Source organism: Triturus cristatus, chromosome 4_1, assembly GCF_964204655.1.
Source record: "Triturus cristatus chromosome 4_1, aTriCri1.1, whole genome shotgun sequence".
Lineage (NCBI taxonomy): Eukaryota > Metazoa > Chordata > Amphibia > Caudata > Salamandridae > Triturus > Triturus cristatus.
Window position 1 is genome coordinate 478,045,003 of NC_140585.1, and position 23,824 is coordinate 478,068,826.

Here is a 23,824-nt window from a genome sequence, read left to right on the forward strand (position 1 = left end):
GCTCCGTATTTGCAACAGATTTCACTAACAATGTCGCTGTTGCTGATTGAGTCAACTACTTTCACAAACTCAACTCTAGTGATTCTATTGGTATCACAGCGACAACAGTTAGCACCGTTGTTCAGAGGGACACTACAGCCATATCGACCCCTTGCTCAATTTGGCTGATGCTGTACAGCACCTTAATGCCACCACATGTGGTCATGCGACTGGTCCAGATGGCATCCCACCAGACATATTTTTATTTGATACAGAGGCCTGGTCTCGTTATATTTTTAACTCTGGTTTATGCTATAGTGGCAGGGACACTCATCCCTGATTCCTGGAGCGGAGCCATAGTTGTACCTATACATTTAAATGGCGACCGCTCCATATCCTCTAATTACAGACCAATACGCCTCATAAATTGTATCAAAAAAAACCTTTGGCCATTGTCTTCTTAATAAAATACAAAACTGGATGGGTGAAAGTGACGTTTTAAGGCCATTCCAAGCAGGCTTCCGTCGTAGGGTTTCAGCTATTGATTAGGTCTTTCGCTTTGTGTTAATTTACTGGAGACCAGTTTTGATCGGCAGGGGCAGCCTTTGTCGATCTAAAATCAGCCTACAAGAGTAGGCTATATCTAGAGGGTGATCCACTTGAGAGGATGGACTCTTGCATATCTAGGGTTTTCATGGCTCCTCCGTATAAGTAAGGCAACCACTAAACTCAAGCAGATTTTGGTGGTGATACTTAAGGAACTCTCCATGGTGCACACTAAACCCATCCAGCCAGCTTTGAAGATCTATGAGGCAAAGGATTTGGGCTCACTTTTATGTGGTGCAGAACTGTGGGGGTATTCTGTATATGAGTGTTTGATAAAAGCTGAGAGTAAATTCCTTTGGAAACTGATCTACCTTCCACCTAGCATCCTCTTATATCCATTATTTAGTGATTTGGTGGTCACAGGGGTAGTGTTTAAGATCCGTTTACGGCCCCTGCTTTTCTAGAGATGGCTTTGGACCATCCTTGATCTCGCTCATTATGTTGATGGTGTGAAGAATGTTATGAAGGTTGATCATTTCAGCAAAATTCCTTGGTTTAGAAACTTGAAATTACAACTGTGCTTTCTCGGGCTGCACAACTTATGGGATTGCTTGGCCATAACTACTTTCGCAACTAAGGCTCTACTGAAAAAGAAATATTGCTCACATGTGATGGCTGAGGAATCACAGAGACCCATCAGCTCTAGATTGACCAGCGAATACAAGGACATCAATTCTGCTAGGGGGTTTGAGCCATTTTGGGATCTGGTGACCACTCACTTACATAGTTTTGAATAGGAACTGTACCATTAAGCATGTTCACTCCTGAATGGGTTGGCAAAGGAGATACCTGTTGTCCCACCTGCAATCTTTCAAAAGAGAGTATCTCCCACGTATTGTTTGTCTGTCCAGCCAACGTATCACTTTGCCACACCTAGCTTGCACAGGCATGCAGACTACTCGGAGTGCATACCCACCAAGAGGCTTTACACATCCTTTTTTTTTTTTTACGGAGTTTTAAATAGCGCGAACCTGACCCGGTTTCGGGTATCAGAGCGCTTTACATGGCACAAGTTATGTTTCATGAGACACATTCATTTTTGTTAGGCACAGGAGGATTAAGTGATTTGCCCAGAATCACAGGATGTTCAGCGTCATTGCCGAGACTCGAACCCGGTCCCCCAGATTCGAGGTCGACCACTCTCACCCAGTTTTAGTTATTTTCATCTCTACGTTTCTGGGCACAATGTGGGAGATTCGAAGTAAAGCCTTACATCGTCATGTCACTTGAATGCGCTAAAGCGTACTATGATTTTGTACTCTTCTGCCTCTCTCACTAATTATTTGATAAAATGGTACTTCCTGCTATAAATAAGAGGCACATTTGTTATATATCTTTTAACACAAATATGAATCAACTAATCACTTTTTATAATGTTTGTATAGTTTTATATATTTTGGCCTTGCATGTTTTTTTTACTGATGATTTAATTTGAATGTGTTATAAATTGAAAGTTTTACTTGTTAAAATCTGCTTATATTTGTGATATAGGTTGTGTGGCAATGGCACTTAGTTCCATTACTCATAGCTTTAGCCAGTGCTATATGTGTACTCCTTGACATAGAAGAGAAGAGACAAGCAAAACGTATACGAAAGACTACTTTGTTTAACTAATCATAGATCACTCCTGCTTTTTTAAGGATACACATCATCTCTGAAGTACCCATGTGTCCAGTTACTTATATCTCATGAAAATCAAAAACTGACCATTTTGTTGAAACACTTAAAGAATATTGTAAGTACTAATTGATTTTAATGATTAGCATGTGTGCGTGCATGCAAAACAAATGTAATGCCAATTCAAAGTGCACTTGAAGTCAATCTCCTTACACCAGATTATGGATTTGCAGCATTAAGTTACATTTTTTTCACCAAATGATTTATAGTAGCAGCTCATGCTCTTTGACCCCGCAGTCTATCTTTGTACTCTCTGTCCAATACTGGTACAATTACTAGGGGATCATACATTATAAAACCACACCATGTGACAAAGGAACAGATTTACAAATCAATTCAATGTTAGTTCCACCCAGCCATCAAAGTATTATTATATTTCAAGTCCAAATTTTATCTAACATAATACTTGTTCAAAAATACTCTGAGTCAGAATGTCTTTCAGTTTCCATATATATTATATTCTTCTTAATTTTCTAAACTTTTATCACAAATCAAAATTCCTTCAATGCGCTCACTTGCTGGTGGTAACAAGCAACTCATATGTAGACTGATACAGTAATCTGAACAAAACTTGTAATTAACTTGGAATTGTGCTGTATTACAAGTATGGAGAAAATAATGTGATAGTATTATACAAATGCCTTGAGATAATCCCAGTAGGGACGATACACATCAGCGGCAATAAATTACACTGAATTAATGTTATTTCATGACGGAAGATTAGAAAATTAAGAATAATAAAAGATATGTGAAAACAGAAAAGACAGTCCAACTCAGAGGATTTCTGAACAAGTGTTGTGTTATATAACATATGGACTTGAACTATAATGATGCTTAGATGGCTGGGTGCAAAGTAACATTGATTTGATTAGAATGTGTTTTGCTTCAGCTGGACTAATTTGCCTGATGTGTGCATACCTATTTTTACTGTTGTATCCATTATTGTCTTATCCAGTATTTTGAGGAAAATACTAATACTAATGATATATATATATATATATATTTCACAACTAGTTTTAGTGGAGTAAATAACCACTGTACACAGCTGCTATATCATGTTGTCCCTGTCATATTCATCAGTGTATATTTATTTTGGGGTTTCAGAACTGTGGAGGTTGTTTGATGGTAGTATCAATTTTATGGTCTTGAAAATAAATTACTTATTTGAGGTTTACATTCAAATAAAAAAATTAGAAATTCATAAAATGCAATAGTGTAAGAAGTAGAAGTAGGCATTCATGAATATTTGTGAATGAGCATTTTATTCTTCCCGAAAGGAGATGGCATGTACAATTTGCTAATTGTGGATTGCAATTGAATATAAGTGTCAAGTGTGAATTGATTGATCTGATGTGCTTACACCATAACTCATACATTTCTTCATGTAGAGGGCATAAATGAAACCTCTTGCCAATATATAATGATATATTTTTTCACCAGTCAGCACCTCCACAACAAAATATGTGTTGCAACTACTCTTTATTGCTGTTGCTTACTGTTAATGTAAGAGATTAGGACATTTTCACGTTGGTAAATGTGCACTTGGGATAGGATTTTCCCCAAACCTACTCCAAGCATTTAGAGGTAATTTTGTAGCACAAAATGCACCCTTTCGTGCTCGGGCATAATTGAAATTCTGGCCAAACCTACTAGTGATTTTGCTAACACACCAAATTATGTTAATTGTTATGTGGACTTATATAGCGCACTAACCACCCATGATGGTATCGAGGCTCTAGCGCAGGTGTGTAGGCATGAGGCACGCAGAGTTAGTCTAAGTGCAAGGTCTTTAGCTTGTTGTATAACTCAAGAAGTGAGGAGGAGGCTCTGATGTGCTGTAGGAGATTGTTTCAGGTCTTAGGTGTGATGTAAGAAAGTGAGCATCCTCCTGTAATGCTTTTGTGAATGGGGTTGTGTGAGTGAATGTGCATGATGCTGGGTGTTTGTGCTTATCAGGATGGTGAAAGTGTATTCGGCTGTTCAGGTATGCTGATCCATTGCTGTGCAGTGCTTTGTATGTGTGTGTGAGGAGGTTGAATGGGCTGTGTTTGTGGATGGGGATCCAGTGGAGCTTTCTGAGGTGTGTTGAGATGTGGGTACGACGGAGGTTGAGGATGAGTCTTGCAGCAGTGTCCTAGATGGTCTGGAGTCTGTGTAGGAGCTGTTTGGAGATCCCAGTTTAAATTGGCTTGCTGTGCTGAGTCTGCTTGTGATGAGTGCTTGGGTGACAGTATGCTCGGTGTTCTAGGGAAGCCATTTGAATATCTTTCGTAGCATGCATAGGATGTGGAAGCAGGAGGAATTCATTGTGTTGATTGTACTTTCATGTTGAGTTTGTCATCCAGGATGATCCCCAGGATTCTGACATGGCCAGTGGGTGTTGGTACAAGTTCTGTCGGCCACCAAGTAGAATCCAATGGAGAGTTCTTGTTTCCAAAGACAAGTACTTTCGTCTTGTCAGAGCTCAGCTACAGACAGTCGAATCTCATCCATTCTGCTACCCTGATCATGCAGTTGGTAAAGTTGTTTTTCACTGTTATTGTCTTGTCCATTAGCAATAGGATGAGTTGGGTGTTTTCATCATAGGATATGCTGGTGATGCCTTGGGATCAAATGATGTTAGCGGGTGGAGCCATGTAGATATTGAACAGGGTGAGCTGAAATACGACCCAGGGTGGACTCAGCTGATCATGCTCTTGGATTCGATTTATGACTCTGTGTCCTTGCCATTATGAAGGAGCCTATCCAGTAGATTGTGGATCCTCGGATGCCGATTTCATGGAGTCTTTTGATGAGTGTTCTGTGAGAGACCGTATTGAAGGCTGCAGAGAGGTCGAACAGGAGGAGGGCTGCAGTCTCACCTCAGTCCAGTATGGTTTAGATGTTGGCTGTGGCCTCAATGATTTTCAGTGCTAGTGTGTAGTTCAGTAGGTGGTGTAATTTGAGTTACCTGATGAGTTGTTTGTTCATGGCCTTCTCCATCACTTTGGCTGGGTGGGGGAGGCGTGGGATGTGATGAACATTGCTCAGTTGGTTTGGGTCAGCTGATGGCTGTGTGAGGAGGGCGTTGACTGTGGCATATTTCCAGACTTCTTGGAAAGTGGTGATATGATGGAGGTCTTGATGATGTAGGTGAGGATGCTGTTGATAGGTAGTCCTCCCAAGCTGTAGATGCAGTGGGGACATGGTTCTGTTGCAGCCCCAGAGTGGACAGTCGTTGATATGCCTTCTCTAGTGAGTGTTTTCCATTAGGTCAGGTGTCCGTCTTGTTTGGTGGCGAGCAGATTGGCTATGAGATCCATGGGGTCTGGTAGGTGTTTGAAGTTATTGTAGATGTTTACTATCTTGCTGTGGAAGAAGTTTGTTGGCGGGTTATTGTCTGGGGGTTTCCTGTTAACTGCGGCCCCAAGGTGGTGAATTCCTTAACAATGGAGAAGGTCTCTTTGCAGGTGTTGGTGTGTCTCAGTTGCTTGTGGTAGCATCTAAGCACTAGTGTGTGGTTCTGGTGGTGGTCTCAAGGCTGGTTCTCCATTAACCCTGGGTGTTGTACTACACTTCGCTCACGGAGCATGCATAGTTTGCACTACTACGCACTACGCAAAATGCACGTAGCACAGTATAAAAACTGTGCTACAACACATAGTGTAGCAGCAATATCAACAATACCCACAAACACTTTGGTATAGCAATTTTACATGCTAAAAAGCATATAACCAATTTACAAAAGTGAACTGTGAATGAAAATAATAGGCAATGATTTTGGTGCCCCCCCAAACCAAGGGGAAGGACCAAGCAGATGCCTTGAACACAAAGAGCATATCATGCTGGTGAACGATTCAGTGGTGGTCCCTTCCTCCTAGGACCACCCCAAGCACAGTTATTGGCAAAAAATACAATCCCAACCAACGGCCCTGCAAAGCATTATGGGACGAGATTAGCAGTGGCCAGTGAATATTATAGTATCCAATATCAAAACCATTCTACAATGAGCTGCAGTTCAACTAGTCGTTACTAGATGTCCCTCACGAGTCAAATGCAAAAGCATTGAAATTATTATTACATCAAGCTGCAGTTCCACTAGTCGGTACTAGATGTCCCTCACAAATCAAATGCAAAAGCTTCATGAAAGGGTTTCAATGCTCGCCCGTTCGCCTCCCCGCTCCTGACTCCCAGCCGCTCCTCCCTCCCACCTCCCCTTATATGGCAGCCGCTGCACGGTGAGGAGAGTGACCCTTGACCCTCTCTTCGGGCATGTCGCTCCCCCCACACCGCACAGCTCCACCAGTGCATCCATGTGCCCCCGCTGCCTGTCACCGCCGCTGCCGCAGGTTCGAGGAACCTCTGCCTCAGTAGTCCGGTAGTAAGGTACCGCTGCTTCTGCTCACTGTTTCGTCTTGTTTTGCCTGTAATTAAATTGTATTGTACCCTCGTTCCCCTTTTTCACTGTACCCCCTGTATTGCCTTCTGTATCCCCGCTTCGCCAGTTTCTTCCTGCCGCTGCGTCCCCCTCGCCCCGCCCCCCTGCTCGCCCATTCGCCGCCCCGCTCCCACCTCCCGGCTGCTCCTCCCTCACACCTCCCCTTATATGGCGGCCGCTGTGCGGTGAGGAGAGCGACCCTTGACCCTGTCTTTGGACAGGTCGCTCCCCCCACACCACACAGCTCCACCAGTGCATCCGTGTGCCCCCGTTGCCTGTCACCGCCGCTGCCACTGCCGTAGGTTCAAGGCCCCTCTGCCTCGGTGGTCCAGTAGCAAGGTACCGCTATTTCTGCTCACTGCTTTGTCTTGTTTTGCCTCCAATTATATTGTATTGTTCCCTTGTTCCCCTTTTTCACTGTATCCCCTGCATTGCCTTATGTATCCCCACGTTGCCAGTTTCTTCCAGCCGCTGCGTCCCTGTGGCCCCACCACCCTGCTCACCCGTTCGCCGCCCCTCCCTTCCACCTCCCCTTATATGGTGGCAGCTGCGCGGTGAGGAGAGCAACCCTTGAACCTCTCTTCGGGCAGGTCGCTCCCCCATGCTGCACAGCTCCACCAGTGCGTCCATGTGCCCCCGCTGCCTGTCACTGCTGCTGCCGCAGGTTCGAGGCCCCTCTGCCTCAGTAGTCCGGTAGTAAGGTACAGCTGCTTCTGCTCACTGCTTTGTCTTCTTTTGCCTGTAGTAATATTGTATTGTACCCTTGTTCCCCTTTTTCACTGTACCCATTGTATTGCCTTCTGTATCCCCACTTTGCCAGTTTCTTCCTGCCGCTGCGTCCCCACGGCCCTGCCCCCGTGCTCGCTCGTTCGCCACCCCCCTTTGGTACTGAAAATTCTGGATCCGTGTTATAAACATCGTCGTATCATGACGATTTTGGTATCAGCAGACCGAGAATGATTAGAATACTATGCACAAGTATTTTCGTCATATTCGGGTGACGAAATCACCCTGAAATCAGAGTTTCCGTCCTGAACTCTCGGGTTCCATTTGAACGGCAGCCATTTTGTGATTGCCCTCACATAGGCCAATGACTAAGGCCAAAAACGAGTCTGAAGGACACATACACCTTTGCTGACTCCTCTGTTACCTGGGCAAGCTGACTCCACTGCCTGAAGCCAAACCTGTTCGGCCAGTTCCTTTCCCAGTGGCCGAATGAGATTAGTATCAAGGCACAACATATCATAAAACCTTTCATCACACACAAACCATGCCTAACCTTACACACACCTGTCCCTGTTTCTTTCTTTATGACTTGCTTTACGAGGAGGAGGCGCCCGTTTTTATTGGGGGTCCGTCGATATCTGATGAAAGTACCGAGCCTTGCCGGGTAATTGATTGAGGGCTGGACAAACTGAAATATGGGCTTGTCATCATGACTTTGCTTTTTCTTTGTAGTGAAAATATGTGAATGGTCAACTGTAAAATAAGGAATGTTTGCCTAAAGCATAATATTTTGTATAAAAAGAGAAGGCTGGCTTTGTAAGGTTGAGCAGTCTCCTGAGAATATACACCGTGTTGTACTTCTAGGATACCTGTTACTGGTTGCAGCCAATAAATACGATCTTTGACTTCACCAAGAAGACTCTGGGTTTCTGTAGTCTGAAACAGGAAGGACTCGAAGTCTTAGGGTGTGTTCCCTGGCACCGCTGGGTTCTGAAAAACCCAGTATTTCAGTTGGTGCCCAACATGGGGCGCCAACTGAAGTACTGGGACTGCACCAACACCCTCGCCCCGATCAAGAAACCCTCCAACAGACACACCAGCAAGAAAGCCAACTGGTTCACTGAGGACCTCCAGGCCTCCAAGCAAACTTGCAGGAAACTAGAGAAGAAATGGCACTGTGAACCGACACCGGACAACTACGCAGCCCACAAGAACGCCACCCGCAGACACCATCGCCTCATCAGATTCGCCAAAAGGACCTCCTTCAAAGACCGCCTAGACGACAACAAACACAGCAGCCAAGAGCTCTTCAACATCGTGAAGGAACTCTCCAACCCCAGCTCCAACACCAACGACATCCCACCTTCGCAAGACCTGTGCGACTCCCTTGCCACCTTCTTCCATCGCAAGATCGTAGACTTCCATGACAGCTTCAATGTCACGACCGCCCCGACAGCCAGAGACCTAGATCCTCACGGCCACCATACGCACTGATCCCCTGCTCTCCTGGACCAACATAAGCGACGACGACACCATCAAAATCATGAACACCATCCACTCCGGATCTCCGTCAGACCCATGCCCACACCACATATTCAACAAAGCCAGCACCACCATCGCACCCCATCTCCAGAAAGCCATCAACTTCTCCTTCAAGACAGCGACATTCCCGGAGAGCTGGAAGCATGCCGAGATTAATGCCTTACTCAAAAAACCAAAGGCTGACCCTAAGGACCTCAAGAACTTCCGGCCCATCTCCCTGCTCCTGTTTCCGGCGAAGGTCATCGAGATGACCATCAACAGACTACTGACCTGCTACCTCGAGTAGAACAACATCCTGGACCCGTCCCAGTCCGTGTTCCGCAGCAACCACAGCACAAAAACTGCCCTCATCGCCGCCAACGACGACATCAGGGCCCTGCTGGACAATGGCCAAACCGCGGCCCTCATCCTCCGGGACCTGTCGGCTGCCTTTGACACTGTCTGCCACCGCACCCTACGCACATGCCTCCATGACGCCGGGATCCGAGACAAGGCTCTGGACTGGACCACCTCCTTCCTCTCTGGCAGAACCCAGAGCGTCCCCCTCCCCCTTTCCGCTCCGAAGCCACCGAGATCATCTGCGCCGTACCCCAGGACTCATCCCTCAGCCCGACATTGTTCAACATCTACATGGCACCACTCGCCCACGTCGCCTGACTACATGACCTCAACATCATCTCCTATGCCAACGAAACCCAGCTGATCTTATCCCTTACCAAGGACCCCTCACCGCCAAAACCAACCTCCACGAAGGAATGAAAGCCGTCGCCGAGTGGATGAAGAACAGCCGTCTGAAGCTGAACTCGGACAAGACAGAAGTCCTCATCCTTGGCTCCACACCCTCGGCCTGGGGCAATTCCTGGTGGCCGACCACACTGGGAACAGTACCAACACCCACCGACCACGCACACAACCTGGGGTTCATCCTCGACTCTAATCTCTCATGACATGGCTGTCTCGTCCTCATGCTTCAACACCCTCCGCATGCTCCCCACCGAAACAAGAAGAACGGTCACCCAGGCACTCATCAGCAGCAGGCTGGACTACGGAAACGCCTACACGCAGGAACCGCGGCCAAACTCCTGAAATGACTACAACACATTCAGAACGCCTCTGCACGCCTGATCCTCATCATCCCTCGCCGCAGCCACATCACTCCCCACCTGAGAGACCTGCACGGGCTCCCCGTCAACAAGAGGATCCCCTTCAAGCTCATCACCTACGCACACAAGGCACTCCACAACACCGAACCAGCATTCCTCAACAGACGACTCACCTTGTACACCCCCAACCGCCGCTCCCCCGACCTCGCACTCGCCACTGTCCCCCGCATCCAAAGAGCGACCTCTGGTGGCAGATCGTTCTCCCACCTTGCTGCCGAGACCTGGAACACCCACCACATCCTCCTACGGCAGACCCAAGACCTGCTAACCTTCAATAGACTACTCAAGACCTGGCTATTTGAGCAGTAGCAGCATCCCCCTCCAGCGCCTTGAGACCTCGACGGGTGAGTAGCGCACTTTACAAATGTTCTGATTGATTGATTGCTCGTAGGGTCGTTTGGGGTGTGTGGAATTTGAGTCGGCTATTCAAGTATGCTGGTCCGATGTCGTGGAGGGCCTTGTGAGCATGGGTTAGCATCTTGAAGGTGACTCTAGCTTCGATGGGGAGCCAGTGGAGTGTGCGCAGGTGTTGGGAGATGTGGCAGTGTCTTTGCAGGTTGAGGACCAGTCTTGCGGTGGCGTTTTGGATGTTCTGTAGCTTGCGGGTGAGGTTTTTGTTTATTGCGGCATAAAGTTCGTTGCCGTAGTCGAGCCTGCTGGTGACCAGGGCGTGAGTGACGGTCTTTCTGTGTTCGAGTATCAGCATGGCTATTGACTGTATGGCTTCTTTGAGGGAGTAAAAAAAAGTCCTATGAGTACGGTTTTACCATATTGTAAACCTGGACAGCACAAGGGATTTATATAGTTATTAGAAATCATATTTTAAAACTAAGCCTTTGATTCCTCAGAGGGGCCTTTTCCCCTTTGTGCAATGTGTAAATGTGAACTTGTATGCCAATATGTTTCTTCCAGATGAAGCTCACATCCTGATGTGATTACAATTTGATGTGATCATGAAGTCACATCTGGTTATCATACCAATGTACCATCCACTGCCCTCTGAAAATACGCGTATGCTTTTAGGTTAGGCCTAATCAATCATGACCGCTTGAACTGTCTGTCCCCTACATTATGAGTTAATTATTGCCAAGGAAGCCAAGGCTACACTCTTGTCCAGGATGAAGCAAACCTGTTTAGAATGAAGTATAACTTCTTCAAGTTATTTAAGATGTTTTTAAACATCACAATAGCACTCTTCCAGTGGCGGACGGTGACATTTGAAAGTGGTGGGCGTAAAATGATTTTCATACTTCACACAGTAGCGAACGTAGCGAGTGAGCCCGAACAACCTAAAGGGATGTTCGGGGGGGTTTTCCCCGTAAGAAAATTTTGAAAAAAGAGTGGAAAAATGGTGCATTTTCAAGCAAATTTGAGAAAGCAGGAAGGTTAATAAAGTTTAATAAAGCAATTGTGAAAGTGCAGTTATTACATTAATAAAGAGATGTCATATAACATAGGTAGCTGCTTATTCAGTATAACCACAGAGCTTCATAACAGACTTTGAGAAATAATGCATTTCTGAGTACCTCACAGGTGTTTTTTATTTAACAAACAACTAAACAGGTCGCAAACTAGCAGCATTCAACATATGTTTACTTTTTGTATCTAAAATCAGCACGTCTGTCTTTAAGAGCAGCAAACTTTTCAATAACTTGAACGTTAAAGTCTGAGATATTTTGAACTAACTTGCTCTCTATAGAGAGCATTGCCAAAGCATTTAGGGCCATATGTAGGAAGCCCAATACCGGTAGGTAACGGCCGATTTTCGGTAAAAATCCCGTTACCGACCGGTATTCAGGCTTTTGGTATGTAGGGGGGACATTTCAGGATTCGGTAATTTACCGAATCGGTAAAATTACCGATTCAGTAATTTTACCGATTCGGTAAATACCAAATCCTGAAATGAGATGTAGGGGGAGTGTGTGGGTGTTGTGTGGATTCGTCATTTACCACCAACTAAAAGTTGGTGGTAAATGACGAATGGCTTAGAAAAAGCATTTTTTGGCACTTAGAAGTGTGGTGTGCCACATGTGCACACATGCAGGAATCAGGGGTGCAACAGGGTGTCACTGTGACACCCTGCCACCCTTGATTGTGCTCCCCCCATTACCGAATCGGTATTTACCGATTCGGTAATGGTAACTGGCTTCCCATTGATTCCTATGGGCCTCCTGGCCCATAGGAATCAATGGGAAGCCAGTTACCATTACCAAATCGGTAAATACCGATTCTAAATTACCGACCAATTCCGATTCGGTAATTTTTACCGACTGATTACCTACATAGCATTTACCACTTCATAAATACCGAATCGGTAAAATTCGGTATTTATGAAGTGGTAAATGTTAGGCTACCTACATAAGGCCCTTAGTCTTTCCTCAAGCATGGTGTTCATGAGGGAATCTAAGACTCTGGTGTGTGCTGCAGCCTGCAGCGCTGTGTTATCTTATCAAATAAATAAGGTGGTCCACTGGAGAATCATTCATCTTTTAAAAACAATTCTATCTTGCAATGCAAAAGTACCTACACAGTCACTTACAAGGCCTACAGCTATTGTACTATTGTACCAAATGCCTGGATACCCTATCGGGTGATTAGCCACGCTTTATAAAAATCCTTATTGATTGATTGATTGATTAACGTGTTTGTTTTGCACCAAGCACTTATCAGGGAGAGATCGGAGTGATAACAAAATGCAAAGGCCTTTATTGCGAGTTGCATGGTACTGACTGGGTGCAAACTCCACGTGCAAAATGCATGCTATTGTATGAACACACCACACCGTTACTGTGCACTTATACGTTAAAATACATAAAATGAAGAACGGGATTGGATTTTCTGGCTGTAAAAACCACATGTAATTACCAATGCCCTTGGGCTTTAATGAATGCGGCTACTTCCTGCTCTAAGGAGGTGGCAAATTAATGCTACGGCGGCGGCCTCTCTCTGTCTGGGGTGGGGTGGATGGAGTGTGGTGCGGAGGAACATGAGAAGCAAAGGGAAAATTACGTTCTGGTGAGGGGAGCATTGTATGCTTCCTCCTGGAGAAAAACACAGGAAAAAGGCTTTGCTGCTTCTGCAGCCAAATCTTCGTGTGATCTTTCCTGGCAGAATTACCAGATGCAGTGCTCCAATACCCCTAACAACAGGGTGCATGAACAATGGCCAACTCAGAATCTGGTGGGGTAAAATTCTATATGGTAATTAATTTTGATCCACTTGGCGCTAATCAGGGACAAACTGTTCGATTTTACATTGTAAGAGACCATAAGAATTCCATTGTTTACTTGTTGGTAGTGCTTCAAATTGAAATTTCATTCATATATATGCCTGAATTTCTTTACGGAAACTCTGGAGCTGCAGGCAGCTTTGAGCATCTTTGGTTTGTAAAACCAGCATCATTCTCATCACGTGACGTGCTAATCACAATTCGGGCACAAAATCCTGTCAAGAAAAATGTCGAATAAATCTGGAAAGAAAACTGAGTAAACTACACATTTTGGCATCTCATAATATGGGAAAACTCACAATATTGCAGAGTTAACTCCCATCCTGAGGCCTACAACTCGAAACTATGTTTTAAGTGCTCACTGGGTAAATTCCGGACCGCGTGGTATTGTGCTGGGGTGAGCAAGTACCACCAGGGATCGCGTGAGTGTCAGACTGAGGCCGCGGCGCATACTGCGAAGGAGCCAACTTTTCCTTTTAGCAGAGTAGTTTTGCAAAGCATGAAACACTCTTTACGAACCCGGCTAATGTCCATTTAAAATTTTACATTTAAGTTGCACTTGCAAATGCTTGCATTCTGTTTGCTACTGGCAACTCTGCCCTCCAGGATAATTGAAGCAGTGCCATGAAGGTTTATGAAAGTTACACCATATAAAACCCGCCAGTGGTTACCGATGATTCTCAGCAGGAATTTAACGGGTCAACACGTCGGAGTAAAAGCACTTCCTTATTGCTTGCCACTTCACCAGCTAATCTGAGTCATGTCCACCTCCCCGTGCCCTTAGATTCTATAATCCCCTTGCCACTCTGGCCTGAGGTTAGAGACCACACACCACAGACATGCACATATGTAGATTGCAAATGCAATTTAATTAATAATATCCAAACGGTCAAACGGTCGGAGGAGGCTTATACGCGGTAACGCGGACAATTTTCCTTGCTTGCGCCCTGGGCCCTGACACTCTCAAATTGCAAGCCAGACTAGATAATAATACAGTCACTGTAATTAAAAACTTACATTATGGGTAGTTGGGAACGAAGACTGACTGACTGAGTAGTGTAGTAGCTGACTCACTCGACTGACTGACTGTGTAGACTAGACACACACCGGCGGCACGAGGTCTCTACCGTCGACGAGTCCGACTCGTTACTCTGACTCGTGTCATGTGGCACTGGCGCGGTGACGTGCGCCGACAGCGTAGAGAGTAGAGGAAATGGCCAATCACTACTGCATGGCTTCACATAGCCGCAGTGTGATTGGCCATACAAGTGCAGCACTGGGCATGCCACCACCCACGCACGGCACCATACTACTGCAGGCTGCGGCGCTGCGCGGTGTTAGACTCTCAGCCAATCCTGGCGCTGCATTAGCAGCGCCACTGCGCCAGCAGCGCCAGGATTGTCTTAAGAGCAGGGTTACTCCCTGCCCATAATGAGACCCGGGGGCTGCGTTATGAAGAAGCACCCTCGGGTCCCAGTCGCCACTGTCTGATTCGTAGTACTACACATGAGTGCGCATGTTCGGGCCAGTCATCAAAATGACTAGCCCAAAACTTGACATGCGCACTGGTGCGCTATTTCCACGTCGTCGCTCACTAACTGCCGTAGCCCCGCCTCTACACACCCTTACCAATCCAGAGCTAGAGCGTACTTGAACAGACTGCGACTGAGTGCGCGCTCACCTAGTCAGTACGCTGCCGCTGGCAAATATAACATTTGGCTGGAAATTTATAATTGAATTTTATTTAAAATTGAATGTTAGCGTGATTGATCATGATGTTGTGACGGTTGTCCAGCTTAGTGGGCAACGCCCCAACGGCCCCAATGGACGCACCGCCACTGCACTCTTCCATGAGGAAGTTACAAATTGGTTGATGGGTACACTTCATACTGAGGTAAACAAAGGTGTATGAAAACATGCTTCCTTTCTCCAATATTTCCTAATATGAGCTATGGGGGATATCACACAGTCAAGCCAATATAGTTCCTAATAAATCAACTGTGTTTTGGAGAAATTCCGTGTTTAACATTAATTTGGTCCTCAGAGAAAATTGCATGCTGTGTGTTAGAACTGGGGGTCTCTAGTTGGCAGAGGTAGGTACCTTTGACCAAATAGGGACCCTTGCTTCTAGTCAGGGTAAGGGGCTACACTTCTAAAATAACCCCTGCTCACCCCCTTGGTAGCTTGAAATGAGGAGACATGCTTATCTCAGAGGCAGTGTGTAAAGCATTTGTGAACACATACAGTAATACAGTGAAAACACTACAAATGGACACCATACCAGTTTAGAAAAATAAGTAATTTTTTCTCGACTTAACACAAGAACAAACGACAAAAATCCACAATACTGTAATCAAAAATAGACTTTAAAATGGAAGAAATAGCTTAGTTCAATGTAGATGGTAAATGCAACACTTTACTCTCAAAGTACCTTAGATGCGTCACGCAAAACAAACAAATGGGTCGCTGGGAAGTTGATACACCGTTCCTTACACTCAGGGCAGTGGATGCAGTGGTTCCTTACTGCTGCGCAGGGGAGGTAATGCGTCGCTTCCTTACTGTGTGGGGAGTTGATGCATCGTTTCTTACTGCGGAACGGTGACGATGTGACAAGATGGCGCCTTGATGCGACGGGACGTTCCAGTGCGATGCGAGAAAATGGTGTCTCGATGCTATGTGACAAAGTTGGATGCAATGCGTGCACACCTGACGGGCGTGCGGCAAAATCGTTAACTTTTGAGCCGTGACAGGCCCTGCGACACGCTTCTCAGGTGATGCGACGACGACCTCGGTGCCGGCAACACGCTTCTCCGGTGATGCAATGCGCTTCGTTGATGATGCGACGACGAACAGCTGCAACAGCGGCATGCTTCTTTGGCGATGTGACAGCAACAGCTGTGGCGGCGACATGCTTCTCCTCGTTGTGTCGCGCTTCCAGCTCCCAGCGACACAAAGTCTTCTCAGAGGGCCCAAACAACAGTCGGCACCTCTTTGCAAGTAGAATTCCCAGCAAGGAAATTAATTCTTGTATCCCTGAGACTTCAGGCAGGAGGCAAGCACAATTCAAGCCCTTGGAGATTCTTCTTCAAGATTGCAAAAGTTCACACAAAGTTCATTTTCTCCTTTCCTTGGTAATAAAGTGACCACTGCAGGCCAACCCCAACAGCACAGCATGGGGGCAGTCTCCTCCGTCAGCTTCCTTGGTTCTTCTCCTTGGCAAAGGGGTTGTCTTGATTCCCAGAAGTGATCTAAAGTTCTGGGGTCTGGGTCCCCCATGTTATACACACAAATCCTTTGTCTCTGAAGGCAGAGAGTGTCTGTACCTAGTCCAAACCAGATCTGGGTGCATTCTGCCAGTGCACAACTTCTTCCTTTGTCAGTGTGGGCCAGGGTAATCAGATGCACCACAGGAGGTGGAACCAGCATTGAGGAAGCCAGGCATAGCCCTATTCAGGTCAGGTGCTTCTCCACCACTCCCAATGCTGTTAGATCTATTCAGCCTAGTGCTGACTCACCCTGTCTCATGGAGCCACCCCAGCCCCTGTCACTCACAAACCAGACATGGAATACACAACCTAGCAGAGGCAGGCTGGATGGTTAGGCAAGACAATACTTATTTTCTAAAAGTGGTACTTTCAAACACAGAATGTTCAAACCAACATCACTAAAAGATGTATTTTATCATTCAGTTCAGGCATACTTAACTCGAATTTCTACCTAGTTCTCTGAGTCAGTTAGGATTATAAGATGTTATATTCAAACTGCCCATTCTGGCCTATGGAAGCAGGTAGCCTTGCAATTGTGAAAATAAAATTGGCTTTAATTCACTATCAGGATATGCCACTACCTTTTACATATAATGCACCCTGCCCATGAGGGTACCTTGGGCCTACCTTAGGGGTGACTAACATGTAAAAAAGGGAAGGTTTAGGGACTGGCAAGTGGGTGCACTTGCCAAGTCAACATAGCAGTACTGGACTACACACAGGCTCTGCAAAGGCAGGCCCGAGACACACTTTACAAGCTGCTTCTGTGGGTGGCGCAACCAGTGCTGCAAGCCCACCAGCAGTATTTGATTTACAGGCCCTGGACACACATGGTGCACTGTAGTAGGGTCTGACAAGTAAATCAAATAAGCCAATCATGGAGTCACTATTCCATTACAACACTTTACAACAGGGAGCATTTGCACTGTGGCAGTAAATAGCAGTGGCACAGTGCCCAAAGCATCTAGACCAGCAAAACATATAGCAAAAACACAGGAGGCAACAGCAAAAAAATGGAAGGGAGACCCATGCCAATAGTGCCCGGTCTAACACCGTATATGAATAGTAACTACACAATATTTGAGTTCATAAATAAAGTTTAAATGTCCAAAACTGTTTATTTAAAATTAATACAATTCATTGAACAACCTCACACCAAAGAAGTGATCAGAAGTTATTTTAAAAGAGTAATTGAAATAAATGAGGACCGAAAAGGCATATTAGGAGTAAAATATTAAATGCAACCATGTGTTTTGAATACAGTTTACAAACATGGACGCTAGAAGGAAGTATTGGGTTGTTTTTATTTTTTCACTGAAGCAAATCCATGCTCCTCCTCCAAGTTTAAAAGAGAACAATACAATGTTGATAGATGCTGCCCTTTAAAGCCATAGTTTGTTTTAGTGGTAGCAGCCACTGTTCATGATTAAAAAGCATCTGATAAAGAAAATGTCCAGAACTTCAGACCCGTTCTACAGCCAGATCTGTTTTGCAGATTCATGGGCCCCCAAGAATATCAGGTCACAGATATAGTACTTGGGTTTTCTCTTCAACAGTTCCATGTACCTAAGTATGCAGGGCTTTCTCCATATACCAGACTCAGACCAGATGTGTCACATGGGCACGCACTTTGAAAAGGTCCAGTTGCCACTGCTTTGCTGGCTATCTTTCAGGTTGCTATAGATGTCTCGCCCTCTCTCTCTTTGCAGGGCCATTGCTGGATTAAGGAAGAATCTCTATGGTCCTTCTTAACAGACCTGACTTCCTTTGTCTTTGTAGGGCAGTAGGAGGATAGTTTCTGTATGTCACAGAGATACTTTCATGGTCCAGAGAGTCACACCAAAACTTTCGACTCTCCACAGTCCATCATGCAGATGGAAATTCTTCAAGCATAATGCAGCCTCTGCTGTGCTCCCTTAGTTATCTTTCAATAGTAGTTTGTTCAGATATGAACATTTAAAAATCACAAAATATAAGGAAAGAAACAAAATAACAGACAATATTAACAAAATAATGATGACCGTGCTGTTTGCAAAGGCAACAATTTTTCAACAATTGAGTTAGAGTACAGCCTAAATGACCAACACATTATCCTAAAACATATCACTTGAAGCATCTGAGATCATCTGGCCCTTATCTATAACGGTACTTAAACTATTTAAGGCCACTGCTTTGCAGCTGGAATAAGAGGCTCTGAGCTGGTTAATCATGTACACATGTGTGCACCAACATGCAGGCTAAAAAAGTGGAACTACTGACTAACTTAACCTGATATCTGCCATAGGTAGTACATCACAGATGAGACCTTTAATAAATTGTTCATGGCTTGTGCAGGCATTATAATTTATGATAACGTTGATGAGGTGTGAACATTCTTCCAGTGTTGAGAGAGAAAGTCCTTGGGTGTGAGGATATGTTGTGTTTCTCTGACAAGCTTCCAATCTGGGCAGTACCCAGGAACTTAACTTAAAAAATGCCTACCCTATCACAGCCAGATATAGCTAACAGCTGAGCTAGGCCCTTTCATTTGTCCACCTAGCTAGGGTAAACAGACATAATATCGAATAAAAAATATCGACTGGACAGAATATCGAGTTTTTAATATAGAATGGACAGAATATCGAATTGCCAAAATATAGTGGTGAAGAATATCGAAAATCAGGTAAAAAATATCTATTTAAATAATATAGAACTAAGTAATATCGACATTCATAATATAGTTGTTAAAAATATCGATTTTATTTATAGTGTTTTAAGTGTTAGTATATGTGTTAAAAGTATGTATTAATTTTGGAATGTATGTTAGAATATTTTTAATTTTTTTAATTTTTGTGAAATTTAATTCCGTAGCGGGTTGTGGCTTTATAGGGGATTAGGGGGGGAAGTAATTTAATTATAGTACATTAAATAATAATTTTTAGGAATTATTAATTATGTTTAATTTAATTTTGCGTTTTACTTCTGTAGCGGGTTGTGGGTTTATAGGGGAATAGGGTGGGAAGTAATTTAATTGTTATTAGGTAATTATTAATTGGTATTGAAAATTATTTGGTTGTTGATTAATTATTAATTGGTAAATAATTTGTCTTAATTGGTAATTAATTTGTATTAATTGTTTAATTGATAATTATGTTAATTGTATTAATTTATTATTTGTAGCGGGTTGTGGGTTTATAGGGAATATGGTGGGAAGTAATTTAATTGTAAATAATTAATTATGGAAATAATCTTTGTTTATTGATAAATAATGTATTATTAATTAAATATTAATTGGTATTATTTGTATTTATTAATTTTTGGTATTGAAAATTAATTGGTTGTTAATTATTTATTAATAGGTAATTAATTAAAAAAATATTGATATTTATAATTAATTAATTATTAAATAGTGTGTGATTGGTAATTAATGTTAATACTTTTTTTGTATTAATAATTTTTTATTTTTAATAAAATATTAAATTATTATTTTCCCTACTATTGCACTCACTGGAGTGGGAATAGTAATTTTTATCCCTACGCTATCCAGCGATTTCCCTACTATTTCACTCACTGGAGTGGAAATAATAATTTTTACCCCTACGCTTTCCAACGCTTTCCCTACTGTTGCACTCACTGGAGTGGGAATAGTAAATTTTACCCTCCCGCTATCCAATGCTTTCCCTACTGTTGCACTCTCTGGAGTATGAATAGTAATTTTTACCCCTACGCTATCCAACGCTTTCCCTACTGTTGCACTCTTTGGAGTGGGAATAGTAATTTTTACCCCTACCCCATCTGACGTTTTCCTTACTGTTGCACTCACTGGAGTGGGAATAGTAAATTTTGCCCTCCCGCTATCCAACGCTTTCCCTACTGTTGCACTCTCTGGAGTGGGAATAGTAATTTTTACCCCTATGCTATCCAACGCTTTCCCTACTGTTGCACTCTCTGGAGTGGGATTAGTAATTTTTACCCCTACGCTATCCAACGCTTTCCCTACTGTTGCACTCTCTGGAGTGGGAATAGTAATTTTTACCCCTACTCTATCCAATGCTTTCCCTCCTGTTGCACTCTCTGGAGTGGGAATAGTAATTTTTACCCTCCCGCTATCCAACACTTTCCCTACTATTGCACTTACTGGAGTGGTAATAGTAAATTTTACCCGCCCGCTATCCTACACAAAAAATATTGAATATTTTTAATTAATATTACGTTAATATATGTATTTTTTTTATTTTTTACTTCCATCAATTATTTATTAATTTTAAAGTTATTTAAGTTTTTTAAGTATGTTTCAGTTAATTATATGTATTATTTCATTAATTTACATTACTTTTAAGACATTTAAAAAATTCGATATTTTGACTAACTATATTTTTTACAACGATATTTTGGATTCTATATTTTTGTACTTACCTGTTTGGAGATAGGGATTCGATATTTTGGCATTCTATATTTTTTCCTCGATATTTTGGTAGGTCGATATTCTCCTTCTCGATATTTTGTCCGTGATCCCTAGCTAGTCATGCACTAGGCCCAGTGGGAGAGGAGCAGACCCCAGAAATGTTTTTGAGTGATCACAGAGAAGGGGTTGTTCATTCCCTAGTCAAATATCTAGGGTGGGCACAGGAGCTTTGCATAGGGGAGTAAAAGATCTGTCATGTTGGTTTTGACCTGCCCTGGACCCTGCTGCTGGCCTCTTCTGGTGTGAGTCTTGAACCCCCCCATACTGCGAAGTGCTGTCCCCAAGGTCCTGGACCGTTGGCTGGTGTCAATGTATTTCTCCTAAAGTTTCCTGAAACCTGGGAGTTAATATCTTTTTGGCCTCCAAGACAACCAGAGGACCAGGACCTCAAACGTGGTAATCCTTAACTTACACCTAGGTACTAGTGAAACACAACCAGAAAACTGTGGTTGAAGCTTAAGACTTTTCTGCGCTATTTTGACCTTAACATTTTTAAAAAGCATTACTCTGGTTCCCTTTTTTAGATTTTGGCCATTCCATTTCTTTGTCATTTGTCTTATAAATATTGACTCAATTTTTTTCTAAATTAGCGTGAGATTTTCCTTGTACAGTGTTTTTAACTAATTGCTGTTTGAGTACTGCATAAATACTGTACATAGTGCCTGAAAGTTAAACCTGGGTCATAGTTACAATGGTGTGGAGCTCAGCTTATTTTAGTGTCCTTAGGGCTTCACCCTGACAAGTCAGTCAGTCAGTCAAAAAATGTTTATTTCGGCCCTACTGGCCATAAAAGCATATAAAATGGAATGATACATCATAACGAAATATAAGCACGTCATATAAAAGACTATATATGTAGTTTTGTTAAGAACACTATAAATATACATTCATAACTGCATTCTTGAGTTAGCCCCCCCAAGCCTACTCAGTATTCTGTAGAAGGGAGTTGTGGAATATGCATAGAGTACGTATCTTCTACATTGGCTACACGGTGAGGAGCAATAACACATGCAGTAAGAGAGGACTATTTCATTAAGAATTGGAACACCTAATTGATACCAATTATAAAAATGTGTTCGTATCTAATAAATACTAAAAAATAAAATGATAAGGTTACCAATTTAAGACAAATAAAATTGTAAGAATTGTAAAATACCTTGGTAATAGGTAATAGGGATAAACATGCAATACAATGATAACATACGATCAATATTCTAAGTAAAGGGTGCATAACATAGCGTGCCTAATGGTTATTATAAATATAAGAATTTCCTATAGGGACTTTCTATAGAATAGCTCTGAGAATGCACCACATAGAATATAGAAACCGCGAGATGGAAAACACAATAGGCATCTCAGTATCATACTTAAAAAGCCTAAACATTTCAGAACAATGTCTAGTCCCCATATTCCTACACATTTGCAGCAACCACCGAGACCTTGACTTTCCATAGGCAGAGCAGAAGAAAAATATTTGCATTTCAGTTTCCTCTGCTTGATCACACCCTGGGCAATCTAGAATATGAGTGCCCTGCCACTTATTGGTAAATGATCGAAGCGGGAGCACCCCATGTCTAAATTGGAGAAAGAGCTACTTCGCTAGAAGCGGTTGAATGTAGTCCCCCACCATAATAGGGCCAGATTAAATTCGCTAGAGGTCTCGAGGAGTGCCTTTCTGGGGATCTTAGGACAGATTTCTTCAGAAGAAGTCCACATGTTTACCCTCCCCAGAGCCTGGCAAGTGTTCCTAATATAGACAAGCCAAGGGAGTTTACCCGCGCCTTGTAGCCTCATAACATCCATCAGCTCTTCTGTGTATTCGGCTAGTTCGAGGGTACTCCAAAGGCGTCGCCAATATAGGAGAGTTCTAGAAGAGGCTACGTCTGCTATAAAGCTGATCCCTAAGTCCATCCTGAGGGGTGTTAATATGGAGCTAGTGGGAAGACCTAGCAATTGCCTGAGAAATGAATTCTCTGTCAATGCTAAAGAGGTAGATGGACAGAGGCCCTATAATTCTACTCCATTCAAGGCCGCACCCCTTGCCTGTATCTTGTAAATTTCTGCTACAGGGCCTAACACTTGACTTTATGCGTGCAGCTCTTATATACCTTTATAATACCTCGCGTAGACTGGGTCAGTTTTAAACTAGCTTTCTTTATTTGTGTCCCCCATTCAATTTTTTCAGTTAGTGTAATCCCTAAATATTCAAAAATAGACACCCTCTCTAGGGCCCTTCCATCTAGTCGGGGATTTGGGCAATTCACAGTGTTCGTGTTCAAAACCATATACTTGTTTTTTTGTAGATTGATCTCCAATTCCAGGCTTCTACAAAAAGTGCTAAATACATCAAGAACCCTTTGCATGCCCATAGGAGATTTGGAAAGTAAAAGTGTATCATCCGCAAACATAAGTGCAGGAATTTTGCGGTTCGCTAACCTAGGTGAATCAATATCTTTTCCAGCCAACAAGGATTCTATTAGGCCGTTTATAAAAAGGGAGAAGAGTGTCGGGCCAGAACACATCCTTAACACACCCCTTTCTCTACGGGGAAGGGGGCCAAAAGTTCACAAGTTTTTCCATATCTTATTCGTGCATAATTATCTTGGTCAAGGCGTTTCAACTGGTAGCAGAGATATTCTGGAACTCCAAGGTCCAGAAGTATGCCCCACAATTGATCCCTCTGGACAAGATCGAAAGCAGATTTAAGATCCACAAATGTGAGAAAATAATTCTGAGGGTAACAGTGACACCTTCTTACTGCCATTTAATATGATG

At 43.5% G+C, this 23,824-nt stretch overlaps 1 protein-coding gene across 11 annotated transcripts in view; it reads left to right on the forward strand.

Moving 5' to 3' along the window:
• The window catches only part of PIK3C2G (phosphatidylinositol-4-phosphate 3-kinase catalytic subunit type 2 gamma), a 2,048,585-nt gene that overhangs the window by 1,971,446 nt on the left and 53,315 nt on the right, over positions 1-23,824 (forward strand). For all 11 annotated transcript variants that reach the window (XM_085652678.1, XM_085652687.1, XM_085652677.1 and 8 more), the window contains one exon: positions 2,226-2,320. In XM_085652678.1, coding sequence (XP_085508804.1) covers positions 2,226-2,320 — 95 coding nt within the window. The remainder of the gene's footprint in view (positions 1-2,225; positions 2,321-23,824) is intronic.